Here is a 21,781-nt window from a genome sequence, read left to right as displayed (position 1 = left end):
CAACTTTTTTATGAAAACATATTTAATCACTTTCTGCAATCAAAAAACATATGTAATGAATTATTTGCCACCATAGCTTGACAATTCACTGTCCTCTGTATTATATCCCATTCTACACACACACACACACACACACACACACACACACACACACACACAGGGAGGACAACAGAACATTTATTTGAACTCAATTTGTACCTACACGCGTCTTCAGAAAACAAAGGCCTTCATTCTTAAACCCAACACTTCCTAAAAATGCTTTGACTTCCCTTGACGGAGGAACCTGGAAAAGCAAGGAATCTCTTACACAAGAACATAATAGAAAGGCAACAGTAGAATGTGTTGTATAGGGGTTAAAACAGAGTGATTTGAGTAGCTAGCCGGAGCGATTCGGTCACATCAGGTCTAGTAGCCTTGTGTGTGTGAGTGAGTGAGTGTGTGTGTGTGCAGTGGATTGTCAGTGTGTGTGTGTGTGTTCCAATGGCCGTGGTATAAAGAGGGGAAATAGCAGCGCTGCTTTGGGCCTAATGCCATTAAAGACAATGGGCTTTCTCTGAGACGGAGCTTCCATGTATTGTGCTTGTGTTTCCACACGGTGAATAAAAAACACAAACCCTCAGAGATCATGTGCTTTTTCCATCAGGGCCGGATTGCAGAGTTCCCATCGAACGACTGATACGTCACACACACACACACACACACACACACACAGAACTCTTCACATACCGGATGTTGTATGCAAGAATGCGTTTGCTTAAAGGTGTACTGTGTAACTTTGGATGTGTCAGAGAAGTGCAACATTTTCTAAGGTATATTCTCATAACTAAATAAACAAACTTTCCTCAAAGGAAAATGTGATCCCTAGAACACTGTTTGAAAGTTAGAAAGCTTCCTGAAAAGTTACTGTTCCACGGTAGTTGGTTGCAGCAGCAGGGACTACATTAGGTCACAGTTGCCTCAAAATAATTTAGTTTTAGATCAATATTGTGCTCACAAGATTTCAGTTCACAGTGACCGAAACGTTATCATTTTATCCTTGAGTCAAAGTTAACGTTTGTACAAACTTGGGCCGGACGTATGGACAGAAGGACAACTCAAAAACGTTCTAATGTCTATTCTATACTTGATGTATCTTAATCTTGATGTAGTTCATGACCCTGTAAAGCCCTTTGTGTCTGAATTATGCAAAGTAAATAAACTTGCCTTGCCTTAAAAAGTGTAGAGGAAAACTTTTTAAAAAAGCACATTGAAAACCGTTTGCTTTCTCCTTGTTCAGTTTAATTAGCAGTGACATTTCAGAGTTTCAGTTTAACTAACATCCCAAACACAGTAACATACAGTGTGTTCACATAGTCTGTATATTAGTAAACAACACTACATGGATTGGAACGCAGCTTATTTCCCCATTAGCTGAATATCAAAGGCTCTGTGCAGGTCCACACAGGTGTTTTCATTTAGACTGATTATATCTCTGCCATGATGGGACTTAAGGCTGCTACATACTCCGCGAGAAGAAAGAACAAAGTTCTCGCTGACAGAGCTGCGAGAAGTTCTTTCTGGTCTGACATTGAGGACATTTCCTACACGTCACGCGCTGTTACCATAGTAACGCCAGCTGATTGTCCTCATTGACTACAGACTGTCCAATCACACAATAGTTCTCGGACAAGCTGCGAGAAGAAAGTTCGGCCGGGACGATGTGTCGAGAACAAGCTGCGAGAACAGCTGAACAAGAGCTGCGAGAAGAAAATGACGTAATTTTCTTCTCGCAGCTCTGTCACCGAGAACTTTGTTCTTTCTTCTCGCGGAGTATGTAACAGGCTTTACATGGTCACCACATTAGACACACCAAGATACTCTTTTCATTTCTGATATTAAGTCAAATTATTATTGGAAAAACATCATTTAAAGTGCTGGAAAGGGAAAGTACTTGGCACTAATGAAAAAGGGGTGACACAATGGATGAATGTGTAGCAAGTTCAACCCTAAATCAACCCTAAAACCTTGCTAATATTGCTAGTCATATTACTGCATAGAAGAGAGGGAAAAATCAGTAGTTTTTTGAATACTGGAAGCAGTACAAGTTGGCACATTAAATCTACAGTAGATTAATTAAGGGCACAACAGCGCTAATACCATTTAACAGATACAAATTTAAGGCTTAATAACTGTATTGGCACGGTATCACCAACCAATACAAAATGAATCTCATCAGTAGGAAACAAACAGTGCAAGAAGAGCAACAAATACAAAAAAAATCGACTAAACGATGTCTAGTTTTAAGGCAGGATAAACTGGATGGAAGGTAGATGTTTGGGTGTCTAGTTAAGACATAATATCTCAATCAGTACTGTGGTTTTGACAGAAATGACACTAAGGAAATAAACCCAAATGCAAAGGCTCACTATTATTGGACATACACAGGTGCATCTAAAAAACTTAAAATATCATGGAAAAGTAAAAAAAAATAAGATCTGATATTTAATTCAAGAAGTGAAACTTTCATATATTCTACATTCATTAAATAAAGTGAAATACATCTAGAATAAACATACTTTTCAGAAGGTTGACATGTATGTATTATAAATCCTTTTTTAAAGTGGTTTTATGTTATATTCTAATAGTTTGATATACTGGATTTTTTATTTCATGAGTTGTAAACCAAAATCATCAACATTAAATCAAAAGAAAGGCCTGACATATTTAACTTTGTGTAATGAATCTAGAATCATTTCAGTTAACAAGTTGCACTTTTTAAATGGACTTTTCCATGATATGAATTTTTTTTTAGATGCACCTGTATTGGACATATCTATATTGCCGGTATCAGGCACTTATTTTTTTTGCCAACACAAACACAGTCCCATAATCTCTGGCTGCATCCGGCTGCACCAGTGTTGGTTTTCTCAATGAGTCCTTTACAAGTGGTTGTGTAGAAGATGGAGGCCGTTGTTTTGGCCCATTCTTTAAGCCTTTTAAGGGGTGATTTTCTTCTTGCATTCCACGGAGCAAAAGAGGTTGTTCTTCACTGCCATAAAGCGTTGGCCCACCAGACACTTGGAGCAACCGGCGCATTTGAAACACTGCGGCTCCGCGTGCCAGGTGTGGTCGCCGTAGGAAACACGCTGGTCCTCCGGCTCGACCGCTTTCTGGCAGCTACAGCACATCTGTGAAGATGCAATGATACAATGATGTCAAGTCACATGGTCATATTTATACTGAAATATTAAATTTTTTTTGGTTTTCTGGATTTTGACCATTCATTTTCATGTTGATATTTATTTAGTTTTCGTTTGTGTGTCATTTTATCAACTTTCTCTGTAGTTAGTATGAATAAAAACTCACTTAAGTATTAATATTAGTCAAGAAAGCACATATACAAGAAAAACTGTAATACATTGCTGTATGTTAGTAATGTGTTGTGTTTTAGTAAACATAGCAGGTGGTCCTAACGTCATTTTGTACTCTACTGTTTTGGGCGTTTTACCCAAAAAATGGCGCCGAAGTGTTCGTGTTGGTCTGATGTGGAGGTGGAATGTTTGCCACAACAACATGGACAAGTGTGAATGTGCCGTAAGTGAGAAGTTGTAGTTAGTATTTATACACCAAGCTCATAGAAAGTAAGTCTGTCTCACCGCAGCGTAGTTCTTCATGTAGCAGGGTTTACACACTGGCTTGTCCTTCTCCATGACGTACGTCTCTCCGGCCAGAATACAGTCACACTCGAAGCAGCAGAAATGCTTCAGATGCCAGTTCTGGTCCTCAGCCTGCGTGTACTCGTTACTGAAGATCAGCTGTGGACAGACGGATATTCAAATGTAGATGAATTAGGGCTACACAACCTTAAAACAACATAGAAACTGATGCACAAGCTATTCAAATGTTGCTTCTAAAATATAACAAAACTGATAACATCCAATATACTATTGTTGCTGATATCACTTTGTCAAAATCGGTGAGTATCTCCTCACTACCCGCTGTAAAAGTGTGTGCTCTAATAACAAATCCAGTGTTAATACACAAACGGGCATGTTGGAAAGGGCCCCCCTTTGTTTTCAACCCAGTTTACAGAGCCTAGGCTGTGTATTTTTTTCAGCGAACACACTAAACACAGGTAACAGATCATGAGGAGTCATTCACTGAATTTGACAAAGTGATTTTGACAACAAGCGTTCTCCAGAATCGCTGACTCCACCTTTTAAACAATATTCATAATAACTGAAATAATCCCATCATCCCTCTGACCTCATCGCAGCCTCCACAGCGTTGTTATTATTACTAAAAACAGAAGTTACGCACTATAGCTTTAAATAATAATAATAACAGTAAATTGAAATAATCCCATCCCCTCTCTGACCTCATCGCAGCCTCCACAGCGCGGCTTCTCGCTGTCTCCATAGTGACGGCCGCAGTAGAGTTTTCCTTTCTTCCAGAAGTAGATCATGTCGACTAGCAGCTCCTCACAGCTGCAGCAGACGAAGCAGGCCGGGTGCCACAGCTTATCGTACCCGGCTCGCTCCACGTACACGGCCGGCTCGCCACGACGCATCGGCTGCTGGCAGTGGTGGCACGACTGGGGGGAGGGAGGGAAGGAGAGATGGGGGGGGGGGGGGGGGGGTTGGTATGTAGGTGGGTTTGTAAAAAGAGCTTTTGTATGGGTTTAGCAACATGGCATTTCAACAGGTGATAGGTAAATACACACAGGCTGTGTTTGGAAAGCCCTACTAACTCCTCCCTCGTACATACTCAACATGTATATACTACATACTGTCTATGTAACCATCGATTGTGCATGCGACCGTTTACCCTGAAGTATACAGAAGCAATAAAGAATTAAAAAAAAACTTCTGTGTCATTTGAAAAGACGCAATGCATTGTCGGGCGGTTGGGTATGAGTAGTAACCTGTGCACCAAAACTTCCTTGTTTATACATACATATTTTTTTCAATTTGGAAATCTAAATTTGAATAGCCAGTAACAAGTAAAATCTAACTATTTGAATGAAAACTTAACTCCTGTGTGCGATAAACAGGGTGTTTATAACAGAATAGAAAAAACAGCAATGTAAAGTAAAATGCTAAGAGAAAATAAATACATTGAGTTAATTCTGGTGTATGTCCCCACCTCACCACTGTTACACAACTATAGTACTTCTGCTTTTAATATGAAACATCTCAATACATGAGTCACACAGAACAACTGAATAAAGCATGAGACTCTTTTACACACACACACACACACACACACACACACACACACACACACACACACACCATGAGACTCAGCACGGAGAGAAATAACTGACTGCACATGGTGACCAGGATGTATGAGAGAAATAAATAAATAAACCTTCAGTTGTGAGTCATGACCCACTGTGAACGATAATTAAAATCACTCTCCATAGAAGAAGACAGAGTCAGAGCTGGTGTTATGGCTCCACCTAGTGGCCACTCAAGGAATGACACTGTTTATTTTTATTTAATTATTACTGACTGCAGAAAAAAACATGAATCTATTTAATTGGTGCAACCTATTCCTTATTTTGTACATGCATCACCTATATATGAATTGGACCTAAAATAAGGAGCTAGTAGAAACACACACACACACACACACACACACACACACACACACACACGTGGCACTGTGTGATCATCACTTGCACAAGGGCACTATGTATGATTTACAGGAAAACAAAAGATTGATAAACAAACATTAATAAATATATACATATTAAAGTGCCTACAAAGCTCTGTTGTGGTCCAGTCTGTTGGGTTCCAGGGACCCCCATGGCTCCTGCAGTGGCGGCCGTCCCCACCGCCCCTCCAGCCAGAGGACCAAAACCAGCCGAACCTACAGCCCCCGGACCTGCACCATTAATCAAAATGTAATCCAAATCGCAATATGGACTACTGCAATTTATAAATCGCAGAGGGAACAATATTCATTAAAGAAGAAGTGTTCTCCTAATTCCTAAAAGTCATTCTAATATTCAAATATTGCCATGCTGCTGAGTTTTCCTGGCCATCACATCATATCATACAGAGCACAGAAAAGATCTTTGTTGTTAGAGATCACTGCAAAAATGCCACGATAATCATTTAATCGTTTTGTCGATTAAAAAGTTGAATAATTACGTAAACATTTTCATTCCCTCGAATATTGAAAATCATATGACAATAGCGATATCAGTGAAAATAATGGCAATTGGATAGTTTTTTTAAATGGAGCAGCCCTACCTGAGAGTGGTGCAGCACTAGCCCCATCTCCGACTCCACGGGCCCCTGGTCCAGACATAGATCCAGCCATAGGCCCAACACCTGCACCTACTGCTCCGGCACCTGCACCAACACATAACGTTTTTTTTTTTTTTTTAAGGCAAAGCAAGGCAAGGCAAGTTTATTTCTATAGCACAATTCAGACACAAGGCCATTCTAAGTGCTTTACAGGGGCATGAAAACCATCAAGATTAAAATACATCAAGTATAGAATACACATTAGAAAAGCGAATGAAAAATATGAAACAGGACTTTAACCTATTTCCATGGGGCTCTAACCCACTGTTTAAACCAAACAGGAATATAAATGTAAAATATGGGGTGACTGTCTGTCTGTGTCTGTTTTTGATTCTGCTGCTTTGTAAAACACTTTGTCATGTGGATTTTGAAAAGTGCGCGCTATAAATAAAGTTATTGTGATTATGATAAAGTCATCATTATCAGTTTGTTTATTAGTCTCTTGTCTTCCTTTACATTGACACTCTATTAGCATCCAGGTCAGATGAATTGGTTTACATTATTATCACAATACTCAAAGTAATGCTTGTTGTCAAAATCACTTTTTTTCAAATTCTGTGAATATCTCCTTACACACAGTACAGACAGGTAGCCGATACATAGGAGACATTCACTGATTTTGACAACAAGCGTTCTCCAGAATCACTGACTCCACCTTTAACTGAACTCACCACTTGCGACTCCTGGTTTTAACCCAGCACCCTCCACACCTCCACCCCCTCCTGCCCCCTGTCCTTGTGCCCGAACCAGAGCCATGTCTTCGGGTACCAGAACGTCTCCGACCCCCAGCGCCTCGTCCTTGTACTTCTTGACGTACTGCTGCATGAGCTTGACCTCGGCTGGGCTGAGCTCATGGCACATGGAGGGGTCCTGGTCGTGTTCGGGGAGCTGGCGGGCCATTTGGGTCCGTCGGTACACAGCGCCCTCTGTCCCCGCCACGGGACGCTTCTCTGGGGGAAGCAGCTCGATGTAACGCACCGCCTGGAAGTCAGAGGAGAGAAATGTAAAATATTTGGTTAAGAAGGGATAAGCAGGCCCGGATTAACCCCTTAGGATGCCCCAGGGTGACTTCACATGAAATGCCCCTGTCCTTCAACTTTACACAAACATTTACTATGGCATTAAGGCCACAGATTTAGAAGAACGTTTCGCTTAAGACAAGTACAGACTCACCACACATAGACTACTACAGAAACATTTAGATCCAACCAAAAATCATGACACTGACAGTGGTCTCATACTAGATAACATAAAATGTTTTAGTGCAGAAGGGATAAGGGAAGATTTGAAGGACAAGAGGAGGGGCGCTAAGGACAAATCAGAAAGAGACACTGTTGAAAACAAAAAGACATGCCGTCCTACAAATACAGTACTAGACTAAACAAACAGAAACATGACCTAATTTGTGATACTGCAGGTGAATAGGTTAAAAAAATTCAACTCATAGATGTCATCATGACACTTTGTCAGTTGATTTCTTACTCATAAACTATTTTTAGTTTTACAACTTTAATTTGTAAAAGATAATTTAATAAATAAAAAAGAAATTTGGCAAAATCGAACTACTTATGCATACAATTGTATCTCTAAAAAAAACAGAGATCTAGATGTCAGAGCAGGCCAGAATTTAAATAATTTTTTTTTACAAAACATGTTTTTTTACAGAACAGATTTTGGATAAAGCCTATTTTAATTTTTTTAATTAAAAATTTCAACACTTTCCTTTATGATAACTATCAAACAATCCACTTCAACAGTGACTTGGTTAGAATCATTTGGACACTATAGAAAAGATGTCATTTGACCCCAGGCAATTTTGCCTGGTTAAAATAAAGGTTAAATAAAATAAAAAATATCGAACTCTTACCAGATACTTGTTAGCTACCGGTGGAGCCCACTCATAGGTGACGGTCTTCATTGGCACATCTTTACCGACCGGCACCAGATTGGCTGGAGTGGCGCTGATAGGAACCGGCCCTCTGTTAGCAGCTGTGGAGGGTGTGAAGCCGGCTGGTCCAGACTGAGGCTCCCCTGCCTGGCCCTGTGTCTGTCCCCGGGGTCCCATGGGTGCTGCTGTCCCACCCTGGGCCTGGGTCTGAGCCTGGGCGCTACTGGGAGCTGAACCTGCAAAAGCTCCAGATCTTCCTGCAAATTAGAAGGAGAGGAGAATACTTAGGACTTGTATTTTTAAAAGATTAACAATATGTTTTCATGTTTTTTCTTGTTAAATTGGGAAATATTGTTTTGATCCGTTTGAATGTGTCTGTGTATTGTAGCATTTTTTTAAAGATTATTTTTTGGCATTTTAATTTTTTATTAGACCGATCTTGGAGAGACAGAGATGAAATGGGGCAGAGAGGGGAATGACATGCAGAGAACGACCCGGGCTGGATTCTAACCCGTGGTCTGCTGTGAAGAGGATTGAACCTGACAACTGAGCTAAATTCTTAATTGTCATACTTTTTATAAATTCTTTACCTTAATTTTTTTTTTAAATGAACAAATATAAAAATGAACAATTCAAAACAAAGTAAATGTACCATTCTGAGCCTGAGCGCCCATAGGAGCAGTACCAGCGGCCCCTCCACTAGGCGGCAGCACTGAGCCGGCGCTGGCAGACGGAGGCACCACAGTAGAAGAAGCAGCGCTGGGAGGAACAGCGTAGGCCGTGGAGGACTGAGGCAGAGTGATGGTAACCATGTTGCCCTTGTAGCTAGGCAGCCCGTCTGTCTTCAGCTTAGCGATCAGTCCCGTGTACTTTGTGTCTTCAAACAGCTTTCCCACTTTCTTGTTTTCCTCTGAACACATCTGGACGTTGTGCTCCGTCAGCCCACATTTACAGTTCCTGCAGATTTTTCTACAGATAGAAGAAGAGAAGACAATATTTAGAACACAAGGATTCTAAATATAATATTTATTTTCAATTTAAAGTAGCTAAGAGGAACTTTTAAGTATTTTTCCTCTGACAAATGACGTGTAACAGCAAACAAGACCATAAGGGCAAAGAATGCTATTTTTATATAGTTTATCTTGATGCCTTTGTCATGGGTACGCTCACCCAGGAACAACAGCTGGCGTGGTAAAAACACTACCGCTTTTGTCCAAAGGGGGTGCAAGAATTAACACAAACTGGTTTCCAACCAAGCCCCAACCTAAGCGATTTTTACCAGCATCCAATAAGGAAGTGACCACAACTGTAGTAACCCGGAAGTGCCACTGGGGGTGGTACCAAGACTGAGCAATTTTTCTTTGACTCACTTGTTAGACAGGCCGTTTCCACAAAACCATTTTAGTCTGTATGTTAAGGTCATATCTCCATGACAACACTGAGGGGGGGGGGGGAATTTTTTTGGACCACGCTAGTTTTTATCCTTTTCGAGGTTAAAATGTATTGCCGCGATCTCTTGAGTGACAGCTCTCCGCCCGTTGTCCATCACTTTGCCTCGGAGGTATACGTCAGCTATCTCCCTCCCCCCGACGTGAGGCGAAGTAAAAATCTCACAAAATGGCGTTGCGCACAAACCAGGATTATTGGATGCCGTGTGAATAACTGAGGTCAGCCCGGATGCTACATCCATATTATTTACTATCTATGTTTCCAACCTGGACAACAGTATAGCAAACCTTCTTGGCATGCACTTAAAGCCACTACGAGTAAGATGGCACGTTGGCGTCCCCTTTGGACAAAAGCGGTAGTATTTTTACGACGCCCGCTGTCGCAAATGCTCGTGCGAGGCGTGTGAGTGTGGACTGAGAAGGGCGCAATATAGTGCATGTACGTGTGTTGAAAGTGTGAGGACTCTTTTCGGCTCCGTGAGAGTGGTTTTGACACTGCATCAACTAATGCCAGTCACTGCCACACGCACCTGATTGCAATGAGATGCAGCAGTGTCACCTAACTACTCTCTCTCACGGAGCTGAAAGATTACGTGTCCTCACAGAAAGCGAGTGAACGAGAGACGGCAGTTAGTATGGATCACGATGAGGTAATGTGTTTGTGCTGTTGATGTAAATAATGACTATTTCAGATAATGGTTATCTGATGATGGTGAAGCAAAGCAAACTTTGTGTTAGTACCAACCGCTCATTCATTTAGGAGTAAATGCAGTCTAGTTTCGCTCTCATGAAATTGTATACACGTTGCTTGGCAACGCCCTCCCGCCCGCCTATCACTCTCCCTTTTCGCTTTTCTTCTCTTTTTTTTCTTTGATGGTTCAGCCCCGTTATCAGTCATTATGACGACAAATAACTGTCTCAAACAAGGCTCCCGTTCCCCTTCCCTCACCTGGAGGGATAGGCTTCTCAAATCGCGTTGCAGCGCCACACTGAAATCTGCAACCATAGAGCCGAAAATCGGACTGAGTGTGCGACCAGACCAAAAGCAGTAATAAAAACTATATAAAAACGTCTTTCTTTGCACTGATGGTCTCGTTTGCTGTTAAAGGTAATTTATGATTATCAGAGGAAACATGAGGCTGTTTAAAAGATATTTAAATGCTACTCGTAGCCGCTTTAACTCAGAAAACAGTTTAAGGTAGAAACACATTTCATCAATTTCATGGGGAGAAAATAAGAAAAAAAGACCCTTCCCTTGGTTTTAGAATCTTCCCTATTTCCTAGGTCTGCAAGTATGGTATATACTGCACGTTTGAGTATACAGTATACTGTATACTGTATACTATGCTGCTTTAGAAATGACAGCATTGCATTTAATTTTGTTTAAACAAATATGCTTTTCTTTTGGAATTTTTTCTAATCAAAACAATTACAATCTGCTTGTACTTTACACCACTATACCAATGCAAAAAGCTCAGTGTTAGACTGAAATATCTCCACGTTTCACAGGCCTCAACACAACCTACCTCATATTTGTAGAGAAGCTCTGACATAATGTATGACCACTAGACATGTTTCAGCATGACCCCCAAGCTTACACAGACTTCTCTCAGCAGTAGAAAGCTGTTTTAACCCAGTTAGTTACTGTATGTGTATGTCAGCGTTTGTATCAGGAAAGCTCTGTCCCATTTCTCTAAACAGTGAAATGTGATCTATTTTGAAACTGTGCATCACTGCTGAAAAACAAACTAAAACAATATACAACAGATTTTTTTTTTTTTTGCCCACAATGCATTTGCTGCATAGTTTAAGTTAAAATATAACTTTTTGGAGTTAAAGAGGACAAGTTACACTTAAAGAATTACTTCACCGGGAATATGAAGGTGTATTGAACTCTGAGATCCTATGTAGTATAAATGTGCAAACATTTCTGAAATTGGTTCATCCTAGCCTTAAAAAAGGCAGAAAGAGTGTTTTATGGTCTCACTGTCTAACCCTACATCTTCCCATGTGTGACATCACACATGGGAAAATGTAGGGTGAGAATTAACAGGACAGCTGGGCCAGGGGAAGACTGAGGGAAGAAAAACCTCATTCATTATATTAGAATATCAATTTTATAATGATTTAACGCTGGTTCCATTTGGGTGAAGTATTCCTTTAAGATAAACTAGACGTTAACAGGCCTATATAAAGAGAGCCATGGTGGACCTTTGTGTTAGTGCTACGATGGGCATTAGAGCATTTGCTGCTTTCTTCAGATAAACTAGCCAAGTGGGTAGGTGATCACCCAGACAGAACAGTTCTTTATGAGTCAATGGTCCAAATAAAAAATCAGCGTTCAAAGACATAAAAAGCATCTGAGCTCAAGAACACTGTGTACCTCTGAGGCTGTGACTCCTGCTGCTATCAGATCCTCTTAATTAAGCTAAGAGCAAAGTGCTGTTATTGACTGAACTATGTCTGGACTGTGAATGGAAGTTTTATTTGCCCTTCTTGTATTATCCTTTAGACAATGTGCTGAATAGGCATGCTGTTCTTCACAGTTATGTACGGCTCCATAGTCATTTACTAACACACTTGGCAGCTGACCAGTAAAAACAGCTTTCCACTGTAGGAGATTGAGTAGTTTAGCACAATAGGGCCAGAGAGTTGCTGCTCATTTACTGTAAAGGTGGATTCAGTGATTCTGGTGAATGTTGTCATGCTTGTTGTCAAAATCAATTTGTCAAAATCAGTGAATATCTCGCTATCCACTACCTGTCTTTACTGTGTGCGCTGAAGAAAAAGCCTAGGCTATGTAAACAAAGGGCCCACCATAGCTAGCAACATACAGTCATATGAAAAAGTTTGGGAACCCCTCTCAGCCGGCATTATAATTGACTCTGCTTTCACAAAAAAAATATAAAAGTGGTGTGTCTTTAATTTACTAGGAACAGCTAAGTACTGGGATGTTTTCCAAACAAAGATTTTTTGAAAAGCAGTATTTGGTTGTATGAAATAAAATAAAATGTGAAAAACTGGCTGTGCAAAAATATAGGAACCCTTGTGCTTTTGTTGATTTTAATGCCTGTAACAGCATGTAAAACTGATGACTTTAAACACAAAGTTGGTTGGATTATGTTGTTAAGCCTTGAACCTCATAGAAATGTCTGTTTAATCATGAGAAAATGTATTTTAGGTGCCTAAATGCAAGTTGCACTTCTCTTTGACTCTCTGCTGAAGTGAGACAGAATGGGATCATCAAAACAGCTCCCAAAAGATCTGAAAAACAAAGATTGTTCATTGTCATGGTTTAGGGGAAGGCTACAAGAAGCTTTCCCAAAGGTTTCAATTGTCAATTTCGACTGTAGGGAACGTTGTCAGGAAATGGAAGGACACAGGCATAGTGGCAGTTAAACCCAGGCATGGCAGACCAAGAAAAAAACAGGAGTGGCATAGGTGGAGGATTGTGAGAATGGTTGCACACAACCCACAGATCACCTCCAAAGACCTGCAAGAACATCTGGCTGCAGATTGTGTATCTGTACATCGTTCAACAATTCAGCGCAATTTGCACCAAAACATCTGCTTTTTATAAAGACCAAATAACTTAATTTTTGTCTCATCAGTCCAAAGCATTTTCTTCCAATATGAAGCTGGCTTGTCTAAATGAGCTTTTGCATACTCCATGCAACTGTATCTGTGGCGTGGGCGCAGAAAGGGCTTCCTTCTCATCACCCGGCCATACAGATGTTTTGGTGCAAATTGCACTGAATTGTAGAACCATGTACAGATACACAACCTGCAGCCAGATGTTCTTGCAGGTCTTTGGAGGTGATCTTTGGGTTGTGTGCAACCATTCTCACAATCCGCCGCATATGCCGCTCTTGTACTTTTCTTGGTCTGCTAGACCTGGGTTTAACTGCAACTGTGCCTGTGTCCTTCCATTCCCTGTCAACGTTCCTTACAGTAGAAATTGACAATTGAAACCTTTGGGAAAGCTTCTTGTAGCCTTTCCCTATACCATGACAATGAATAATCTTTGTTTTTAAGATCTTTTGGGAGCAGTTTTGATGATCGCATTCTGTCTCACTTCTGCAGAGAGTCAAAGAGAAGTGGAACTTGCATTTAGGCACCTAAAATACCTTTTATCATGATTAAACAGACCTTTATATGAGGTTCAAGGCTTAACAACATAATCCAACCAATTTTGTGTTTAAAGTCCTCAGTTTTACATGCTGTTACATGCATTAAAATTAGCAAGACCACAGGGGTTCCCATATTTTTGCACAGCCAGTTTTTCACATTTTATTTAATTTCATAAAACCAAATACTGCTTTTCAAAAAATCTTAGTTTGGAAAACATCCCAGTACTTAGCTGTTCCTGGTAAATTAAAGACATACCACTTTTATATTTTTTGTGTGAAAGCAGAGTCAATTATAATGCCGGCTGAGAGGGGTTCCCAAACTTTTTCATATGACTGTACCTGTTTACAGAGCCTAGGCTTTGTATTAACACTGAATTTTTTTCAGTGCTCAAACCCAGTACAGACAGGTAGCAGATCATGAGGAGATATTCACAGATTTTGACGAAAAGTGATTTTGACAACAAGCGTTCTCCAGAATTGTTTATTATTACACAATGGAAAAAATGACAAACATAATACAATATTCGCAGATTTTGATAAAAGTTGATTCTGACAACAAGACTCACTGACTTCACCTTTAATGCTTCATAATTGACTTACATACATTCGGCCTAGTTGGCAGCGGCCCAATACAAACAGCTTTCCACAGAGCAGCTGAGCACAGCAGGGCCAGACAGTCGATGCCCATTTACTTTAATTACACAAATGTCTTCAGTCTACTGCACACAGTCAATCAATGGCCTGAGAAAAACTTGTTAAGGTCATTATAGAGCTCCAAAACGACCCATATTTTTAGTCTGGCTTTTGTGTAGTAACTTTTAAAATAAAATAAAAAAATTGTTTACACTTGTTTGTTTAAAAAAATGCATTTCTATTATTATTATTAGATTTAAACTGTTTTAAGTCCATTTTTATTGTTGCTATTTTGTAATTGTCATCATTACTTTATTCAGTGTTTCTCATTCTTTTTACATTCTACACCTACTGAAAAAATTAAGTGACGACTCCAAATGTTCAGTGTCTCTTGTTTTACTCTTTAGGGGCATATGTTTGAGTAAAATGCACATATTGATTTTAAAATATAAACTACTGACAACATTTCCACCAAATTCACAATAAAAAATATTGTCATTTAGAGCATATTCAATAAGTAATGTAGAGATAAAGATTTAAGAACAATCCAGACTGATCTCTTAATTTTCCGGGGATGTATATAAAAACTTGTACAAACCTCCAGAAATGCAGCTCGAAGCCTTCACACTTGTCTTTGCATTTCAGACAGGCGGCTCCAGCCCCGAACTCATGACCCAGGGTCATCTGTAAACACAGAACACACAAGAGAGTTATCACATTTAGTTTGGACTGCTTGGTCACTGATGATAGGAAATGCTGATCTCCCTTAGGGCAGGTCATTAGGACAAAATCATATAAGAGGATGTTACACCTTAGACCAACATCTGATTAGGAGGTCTTAAGAGGACTTGGACTGTGTTGGAAAAGCCATACTAACGTCCTCCCTCCTACATACTGAAGTATACAGAAGCAATAAAGAATTAAAAAAAACGTCCATGTTGTTTGAAAAGACGCAATGCATTGTGGGGCGGTTGAGGAGGAAAAGTAACCTATTGATCCATATACTGTACAAAATCTTCACAGAATTAAGTACTCATCCGGGCATTTCTTGCCTACTCAAACTCACATACACAACCACAACATACTCAAATTGACGTCAAAATAAGTACGAGTAGGACGTTAGTATGGCTTTTCCAACACAGCCCTGGACTGTTTATTACAGACAATTTTGATTTTCAACATTTAAAATATAACGATTTAGGGAGTAAAATAGCATCTGGAAAGGACAAAACCAGCAATAGCAGAATTCACAGGACCACAGACACACTATTTTCAGATACAAATCAAATTGTGATACAAACATTCCTGTCAAATTCCCAAAACTGCGGGAATCAGGAGTGTAATCCTTTCCTATTTCTGCCTAGTGACTGAATCCCTTCCTCTGTCTTGAGGCTTCAAACGTTACTCATGTCTGGTCATTACTGCTGGTTATGCCCATATATGGTCAACTATTCATGGATGTAGAAAGCCCCACAGGATCCCATCAGGCAAACCCTTTTTGTGTCAGTGTGATGTTTTCAACCCAAAAAAAGCATTTCAGCTCTACTGAAGAATGCAGACAGAGAACTAGTAGCCAATATTTATCTTCCACTAACACCTTCCAGAGCAGTGAGACTTTAGTTCCCCCTAAGGAGCAGAAATATGGAGCTATGCAGTGTGGTTTGTTATTGTAGTCAACGTCATGACAACACATCAGTTAACTGTGAAAGTGAAAGTGCTGGTAGAAACACACACACACACACACACACACACACACACACACACACACACACACACACACACACACACACACACACACACACACACACACACACACACACACACACACACACACACACACACACACACACACACACACACACACACACACACACACACACACACACACAAGTATAAAATAAACATTCTGTTCCTTCTAAGGAACTCTGGATGTGAGTATCAGCTAAATACCTCAAATGCAAAAGTAAGGGTTGGTATTTTAAGGTGGAGTGAGTCAGTGATTCTGTTGTGAAAAATCACTTTGTCAAAAATCAGTGAATATATATAGAACCAAGCCTAGTGTAATATTTTTCCCAGACGCAGCAAAGACGATGGGCCAGAGATCAGAGGTGTGTGTGTGTGTGTGTGTGTGTGTGTGTGTGTGTGTGTGTGTGTGCATGCATGAGTGTGTGTGCGTGTGTGTGTGTGTGTGAATTTCTTTGGAATACAGTTTCGCAAACTGCAATAACAGTGCAAGTTTCTCAATTACTATGTATTCTGACTAAACCTAAACTAGTGTAATTCATTCTGGCGACAAAACTCAAAGGTTGTTCAGACTTCAGACACACAGTATACAATGAGTCATGTTCATGAGTCATGTTGCAGCAGACCAGTGGCAGCTAGAATGACGGTAGTCACCGGCTATAGAGCCATTTTAACCTGCTCTCCGACCATGACATCTTGTTTCTACAACTTCAATAATAGTCCAAAACACACATTCAAAATGTATAGGAGCTGTTTTACATTTGAGGTTTGTCTACTGTGTTTTAGGCCTAATGTAGTGCAGCAAATTGAAGCTAATAGAAGAACTAAACAGTGTGTATTTAAGAACGACAAGAAGATTATAGGAAATGAGTTTAGTTCAAACAAACCGGCCCCACAACTCAAAAAATAAGTTTACTATATTTAAATAGAATGTCCTACTTCACACACTGTAGCAGCTGTTTTCATTTCCTGTAATATAACAACACACACTTACTCTTCTGAGTAAAACCTCCTTATTTGGGGTATTTATGTTTCAGAGAAGATGGTGAAATATATTCGGTTATCTAAAATTTTCGATTGGCATGTGTGTGTGTGTGTGTAACTTACATTGCATGTGTGTGTTTCAATTGAAAATGAAAGCGACTAAACTTAGCGACTTAACTTAAGTTAATACCATCATAAGTTCAGCCTTATTGCTGTTGTTTTACAGGAAGTTCCTTATTGTATGTGGCACTTGTGAATGTTTGCCTGTCCTTTAGCAGAGAAAAAATAAAATCTATTCTGTTTTACAGCGACTATTTGAATGTTAACCCAAGAAAATGACTCAAGATGTTGTTGGCACTTGATAGAAAAAACACCAGAAACAAGTTAAAATGGACAAAATTGCAGTGATGCCTCTTCCCACAGCCTGTACACAATCAATATGTTTTTACTTAGTGCTTAAGTTGAGCTATACGGTTAAAGCTTAATAACAAGGCAAGGCAAGTTTATTTCTATAGCACAATTCAGACACAAGGCCATTCAAAGTGCTTTAGAGGGGCATGAAATACATCAAGATAAAAATACATCAAGTAAAGAATAGACATAAGAAAAGCGAATGAAAAATATGAATAGAATTAAAACAATTAAATTAAATTAAAATTGCAGGTTAACCCATTGATGACGGCTGCTGCGCGATGCCACATTGGCTCTCCTGCCTGATGCTGCGTCGCGCAGCATTATTACTTTATCTAATTTTCATGGCATTCCCAGCATAGAATGCACTGTCATTGGTTCAAATACACACGAGGTGGGTTTTGTTGATTTTTTTAAGACCACGTGACCACCCAAAAGTTGTGTGGTTTGCCGAAAATCATGTCAATCAAAAAAATAAAAAATAAAAAAATAAAACAAAATAATAAAAAAAATACGCCAGCTATGTCGGCGACAGAACAGTTAGTGGCGTTTGGTGCGCAGAATCAAGGTCTACTATAGACTACTGACGAAAATCACACAACACATTGCATCTATTTATTAACAATATTTAATAATTTTCTAATTCATCTAATTTTGACGATTTTTAGAAATATTTGTTGGTTTGTAAGCGCTAAGGGAGCATGTTTAAATAAAACCTGTGAACCCTAACTTTTAAATGTATTTTATTTCATGTTTCTATGTGCTACACAGGCTTAGATATTAAGGTTTTGGTAGACTTGACAATTCGTACTATTTTTTTCAGAAAACCCTCAGGCATTAAGGACATGCATCCTAGATTGCCATAGTCATCAATGGGTTAAAAAGGGAAAACAGAAAAGTCTTCAGATTTGATTTAAAAGACCTCAAGACATAACTATGGTAAGCCATTTAATTGGACCACAGTGTGCTCATAGTCATAACTAATTATCATCTGAACTGGATGTTTTTTTTAGACTACAACATCAGCTAAATTGATTACAACATTACCAAATGACTCGTGTAGTTTTCCTTGAATGGAGACATTCCATTCTTACAGTAATTAGAGAAGCCGCATTGACTTGACTGAGACCTGCAGCCGCCGACTGAAGCCCCGCAGTGACACACACACACACGGACGGACGGACAGACAGACAGACAGACAGACAGACAGACAGACAGACAGACAGAGACACACACAAGGACGGACAGAGATACAGACAGAGAGAGGGAAAGGGACAGACAGACAGAGATACAGACAGAGAGAGGGAAAGGGACAGACAGACAGACAGAGAGAGACACACACACACACACACACACACACACACCAGGGATTAGTAGCAGATGTCAGTTTGGATCTGTCTGGGTCATCCAGCTGCAATAACACACATTCAAGCTTACTGATGACTGTGTATACTGTAAACATAGGTTTAATGCACTTTCAGAGGTTCAGTGTATAATATAATAGTATTTTGCTGTCGGATTGCAATGCTCCCTTGCTAACCCCTCACTTTGGGAGAATTTACAGAAGCTACGGTGGCCTTCAAGGACAAGAAGCTAGTTACTAAAGTTGGCATCACCCACAACCACTGCATCAAGTCTTTCCACAATATCAAATGATGAGGTGAAGATATATTTAGTTATTTATTCTATAGTACTTCTTCTTCGACTTGGTCTTCCAACAGGTGCATTTCCCCAGGACACCCGAGACCTTTATATAAAACGTGTAAGGCCGATACAGACACAAGATATTGTTACAGTAGCCTGAAGTCAACGTTAAGACATACTCCAACTACAGCGTCACACATGTCACACGTCACAATACATCACATCTGTGTCAGTGTGTGTGTGTCAAACTAACCGCTTAAAACTCTGCAGTAATCTATACTGCAGCAGCATTTCTACTGCAGCCAGCTGTGAGTTGCCATGCAAGGATCCAATGGCCCAGACAAGTATATGACATGGATCGCGTAAGAGCAATAGAGCATGGATTAACAAGAACAACCTGCAGAGGAAGTCACCCTTGAAATGGTGGTCCCTCCTAAAATGTTTTTATAGGCTACTAAAAAATGCTGTTTCACTTGAATTTGAATACTTACCAATTACTGTTTTTTGTGTGTGAAAGGAGCATTCATTTGAACTGAGGTTGAACGTTAACTGGTCAGGAAGTCAGTATGTTTGACATTGTAAAAAGCAATACATGTGAACCTATATAAATAACTCTACAGGGAGCATTGAAAAGCAAACTGTGATTATCCATTGACCATAAAAGCTAGGCAAAGCAGAAGGAATGGCATTTAATGTATGCAAGAAATCTAAAGAATGACACAGATACTCTGATTTGAACTGAATAAACCTCTATGGGACAAACTCTGTAGCCTATTCTAAATGTATTGTACAGCAGCTGTAGTATCCAAACAGTTGCAGTTTGGCTTTAGCAGAAGCCAGGAATTCAAAATATGCAAAAAGTCCCAAAGTATGAAACATGAAACCGACCTGCAGTGATGTGCATCTTATATCAATAATGATTTTAAATGAATGGACACAATGTAACCTATTCTTATTGTAAGCTACTCAATACTTTAGAGAGTTCAGAACCACCTTAACAATTTCAGTCACAAAGAGTGGATAACCTTTCCTTCTTCTCCTCTGCATGACAACATTCCATTGAAGACATTTTTTAAATGTTGTATCATCTTGCTTGATTGCTGAATAACCCAAAAATTAACACATTAGGCCCTACTTGAAATAAGTACAACAGAGTATACTGCAGTAGGCTACTACACAGGCACACAAGCTTTACAATTCTGATGATGTAGTTCAAAAAGAAAGAGTTACTTTTTAGTGTAGGCTAGGTGTATCCACTTTTACAAATAGTTTGCATTTTTTCTGTCAAATTGATTTTTAGAACCTTGAAAACAATGGGCCGATTAATATTTAGAAGGCCAACAATACCATTAAATATAACTGTTTCGGTCACAATAGGGCCTATCAATTCAAGACTTTGCCATGGCTACTATTGTTTTGCTACATAATTGCTAATATGTCCTCGAGCTTGTGAGTTTTGTTGATTCTGTTGGCTACGCAGGGAAAGGTTGACACATCTTCCAGACGGGAACACATTCTCAAAGGGAAGTAACTTGTCTAGGCTTTTATCAATGAAAACGCAGCAACATTACTCTAAAACACATTTGAAATAACAGTAAAACAACACATAAACAACCTCTCTGTCTGTGTGTGCGACAGTGTAACTTTCCCCTCCACCTGCCCCGCGTGCAGCACACCTTTTCAGGGCGTCCCCCCGTCACTAGGTTACTACACACTGGGACAGCAGCTTACCTTCTTCACTTCCCTCTCTATCTCCATTTTGAGTTTGTCAGCGCAGTTTCTTCGGTCCACACCAAGCGAACAAAGAGAAGCGACAGAGAGAAAAACCTTGTCTGTCAAACCCCCAGAAAGAGGGTAGGAAACGGGGCAGAGAAATGAGACAACGATCCGGTTAACTCTCTGCTTTCTCCTCGGATGTCCTGCTCCGCTCAAGGGTCAAGTTTAGAAAAATCAATGAGTGTTTCCGGTTATTGCTTTCAAAATAAAACCATTCTTCCTAAAGTCTACCTATCTCGAAGAAAGGCTTCAGTGTGGATGTAACTAATAAGCTCAAACAAATTCTGAATAAAAAGTATTTAAAATTGAAAAAAGTTATGTGCGATAGCCTAACTTTCTTTTTTACTTGAGTCAAACAAATGTAATCAAACACGAAAACATTAAGATAAGTACAAATGAGTAAAGGCATTCCCACAATAAACTGATAAAAAAGAGGCCATAGCCATAAAAACAATAATCAATTTATTTAAAAAAAAATTATGTACTTTAATGACATTCATATCACTTAATAGCCCTTGAACCATATCAGATAGGCCTATATTTGGTAAAACAATTAGACAAAACAGTAAGGCTAGCCTATAGCCTATAGCCTACATTGACTGGGATTATAAATGGTAAATATAGTAAATATATAGTTAGGCTATTTATACCATTGCAAGTAGTGTTTGGAATGTTTAAGATAGTTTGCCTGAATTGGATAAAGGATAGGAAGGTAGCCTATTGATTTTGATTTGTTGCTGTGATTTGTCAGGAGTCAGGGGCGCTGACTCCTGACTCTTGTTGTTCTGAGTTCAGACCGGACAAAATAATGCCTACAGCAAAACAGAC

General features: G+C 39.6%; 1 protein-coding gene across 1 annotated transcript; it reads right to left on the bottom strand.

Annotated features, from left to right (window-relative positions):
- Nucleotides 1-776: 776 nt before the first annotated feature.
- On the bottom strand, nucleotides 777-21,095 carry tes (testis derived transcript (3 LIM domains)). Its single transcript, XM_080027821.1, has 10 exons — nucleotides 20,909-21,095; nucleotides 14,994-15,079; nucleotides 8,837-9,153; nucleotides 8,164-8,441; nucleotides 6,968-7,277; nucleotides 6,240-6,341; nucleotides 5,747-5,868; nucleotides 4,358-4,573; nucleotides 3,636-3,794; nucleotides 777-3,167 (listed from the first exon to the last, which is right to left on the bottom strand). Exons 1-10 carry the CDS (start codon nucleotides 20,933-20,935, stop codon nucleotides 2,976-2,978), a joined length of 1,809 nt encoding a protein of 602 aa, XP_079883947.1. The 5' UTR covers nucleotides 20,936-21,095; the 3' UTR covers nucleotides 777-2,975.
- Nucleotides 21,096-21,781: the final 686 nt, after the last annotated feature.

This window comes from Ammodytes marinus, assembly GCF_949987685.1.
Source record: "Ammodytes marinus genome assembly, chromosome: 5".
In the NCBI taxonomy this organism is placed as follows: Eukaryota; Metazoa; Chordata; class Actinopteri; order Uranoscopiformes; family Ammodytidae; genus Ammodytes; species Ammodytes marinus.
The sequence above is the reverse complement of the archived record's forward strand: the minus strand, read 5'-3'. Positions and strand labels throughout refer to the sequence as shown.

Coding starts and splice junctions, on each gene's coding strand:
- tes (XM_080027821.1), bottom strand. CDS start 20,935: ATGGAGATAGAGAGGGAAGTGAAGAAG. Junction 15,080..20,908: donor TAGAGAGGGAAGTGAAGAAG/GTAAGCTGCTGT, acceptor CTGTGTTTACAG/ATGACCCTGGGTCATGAGTT. Junction 9,154..14,993: donor TTCGAGCTGCATTTCTGGAG/GTTTGTACAAGT, acceptor TTCTATCTGTAG/AAAAATCTGCAGGAACTGTA.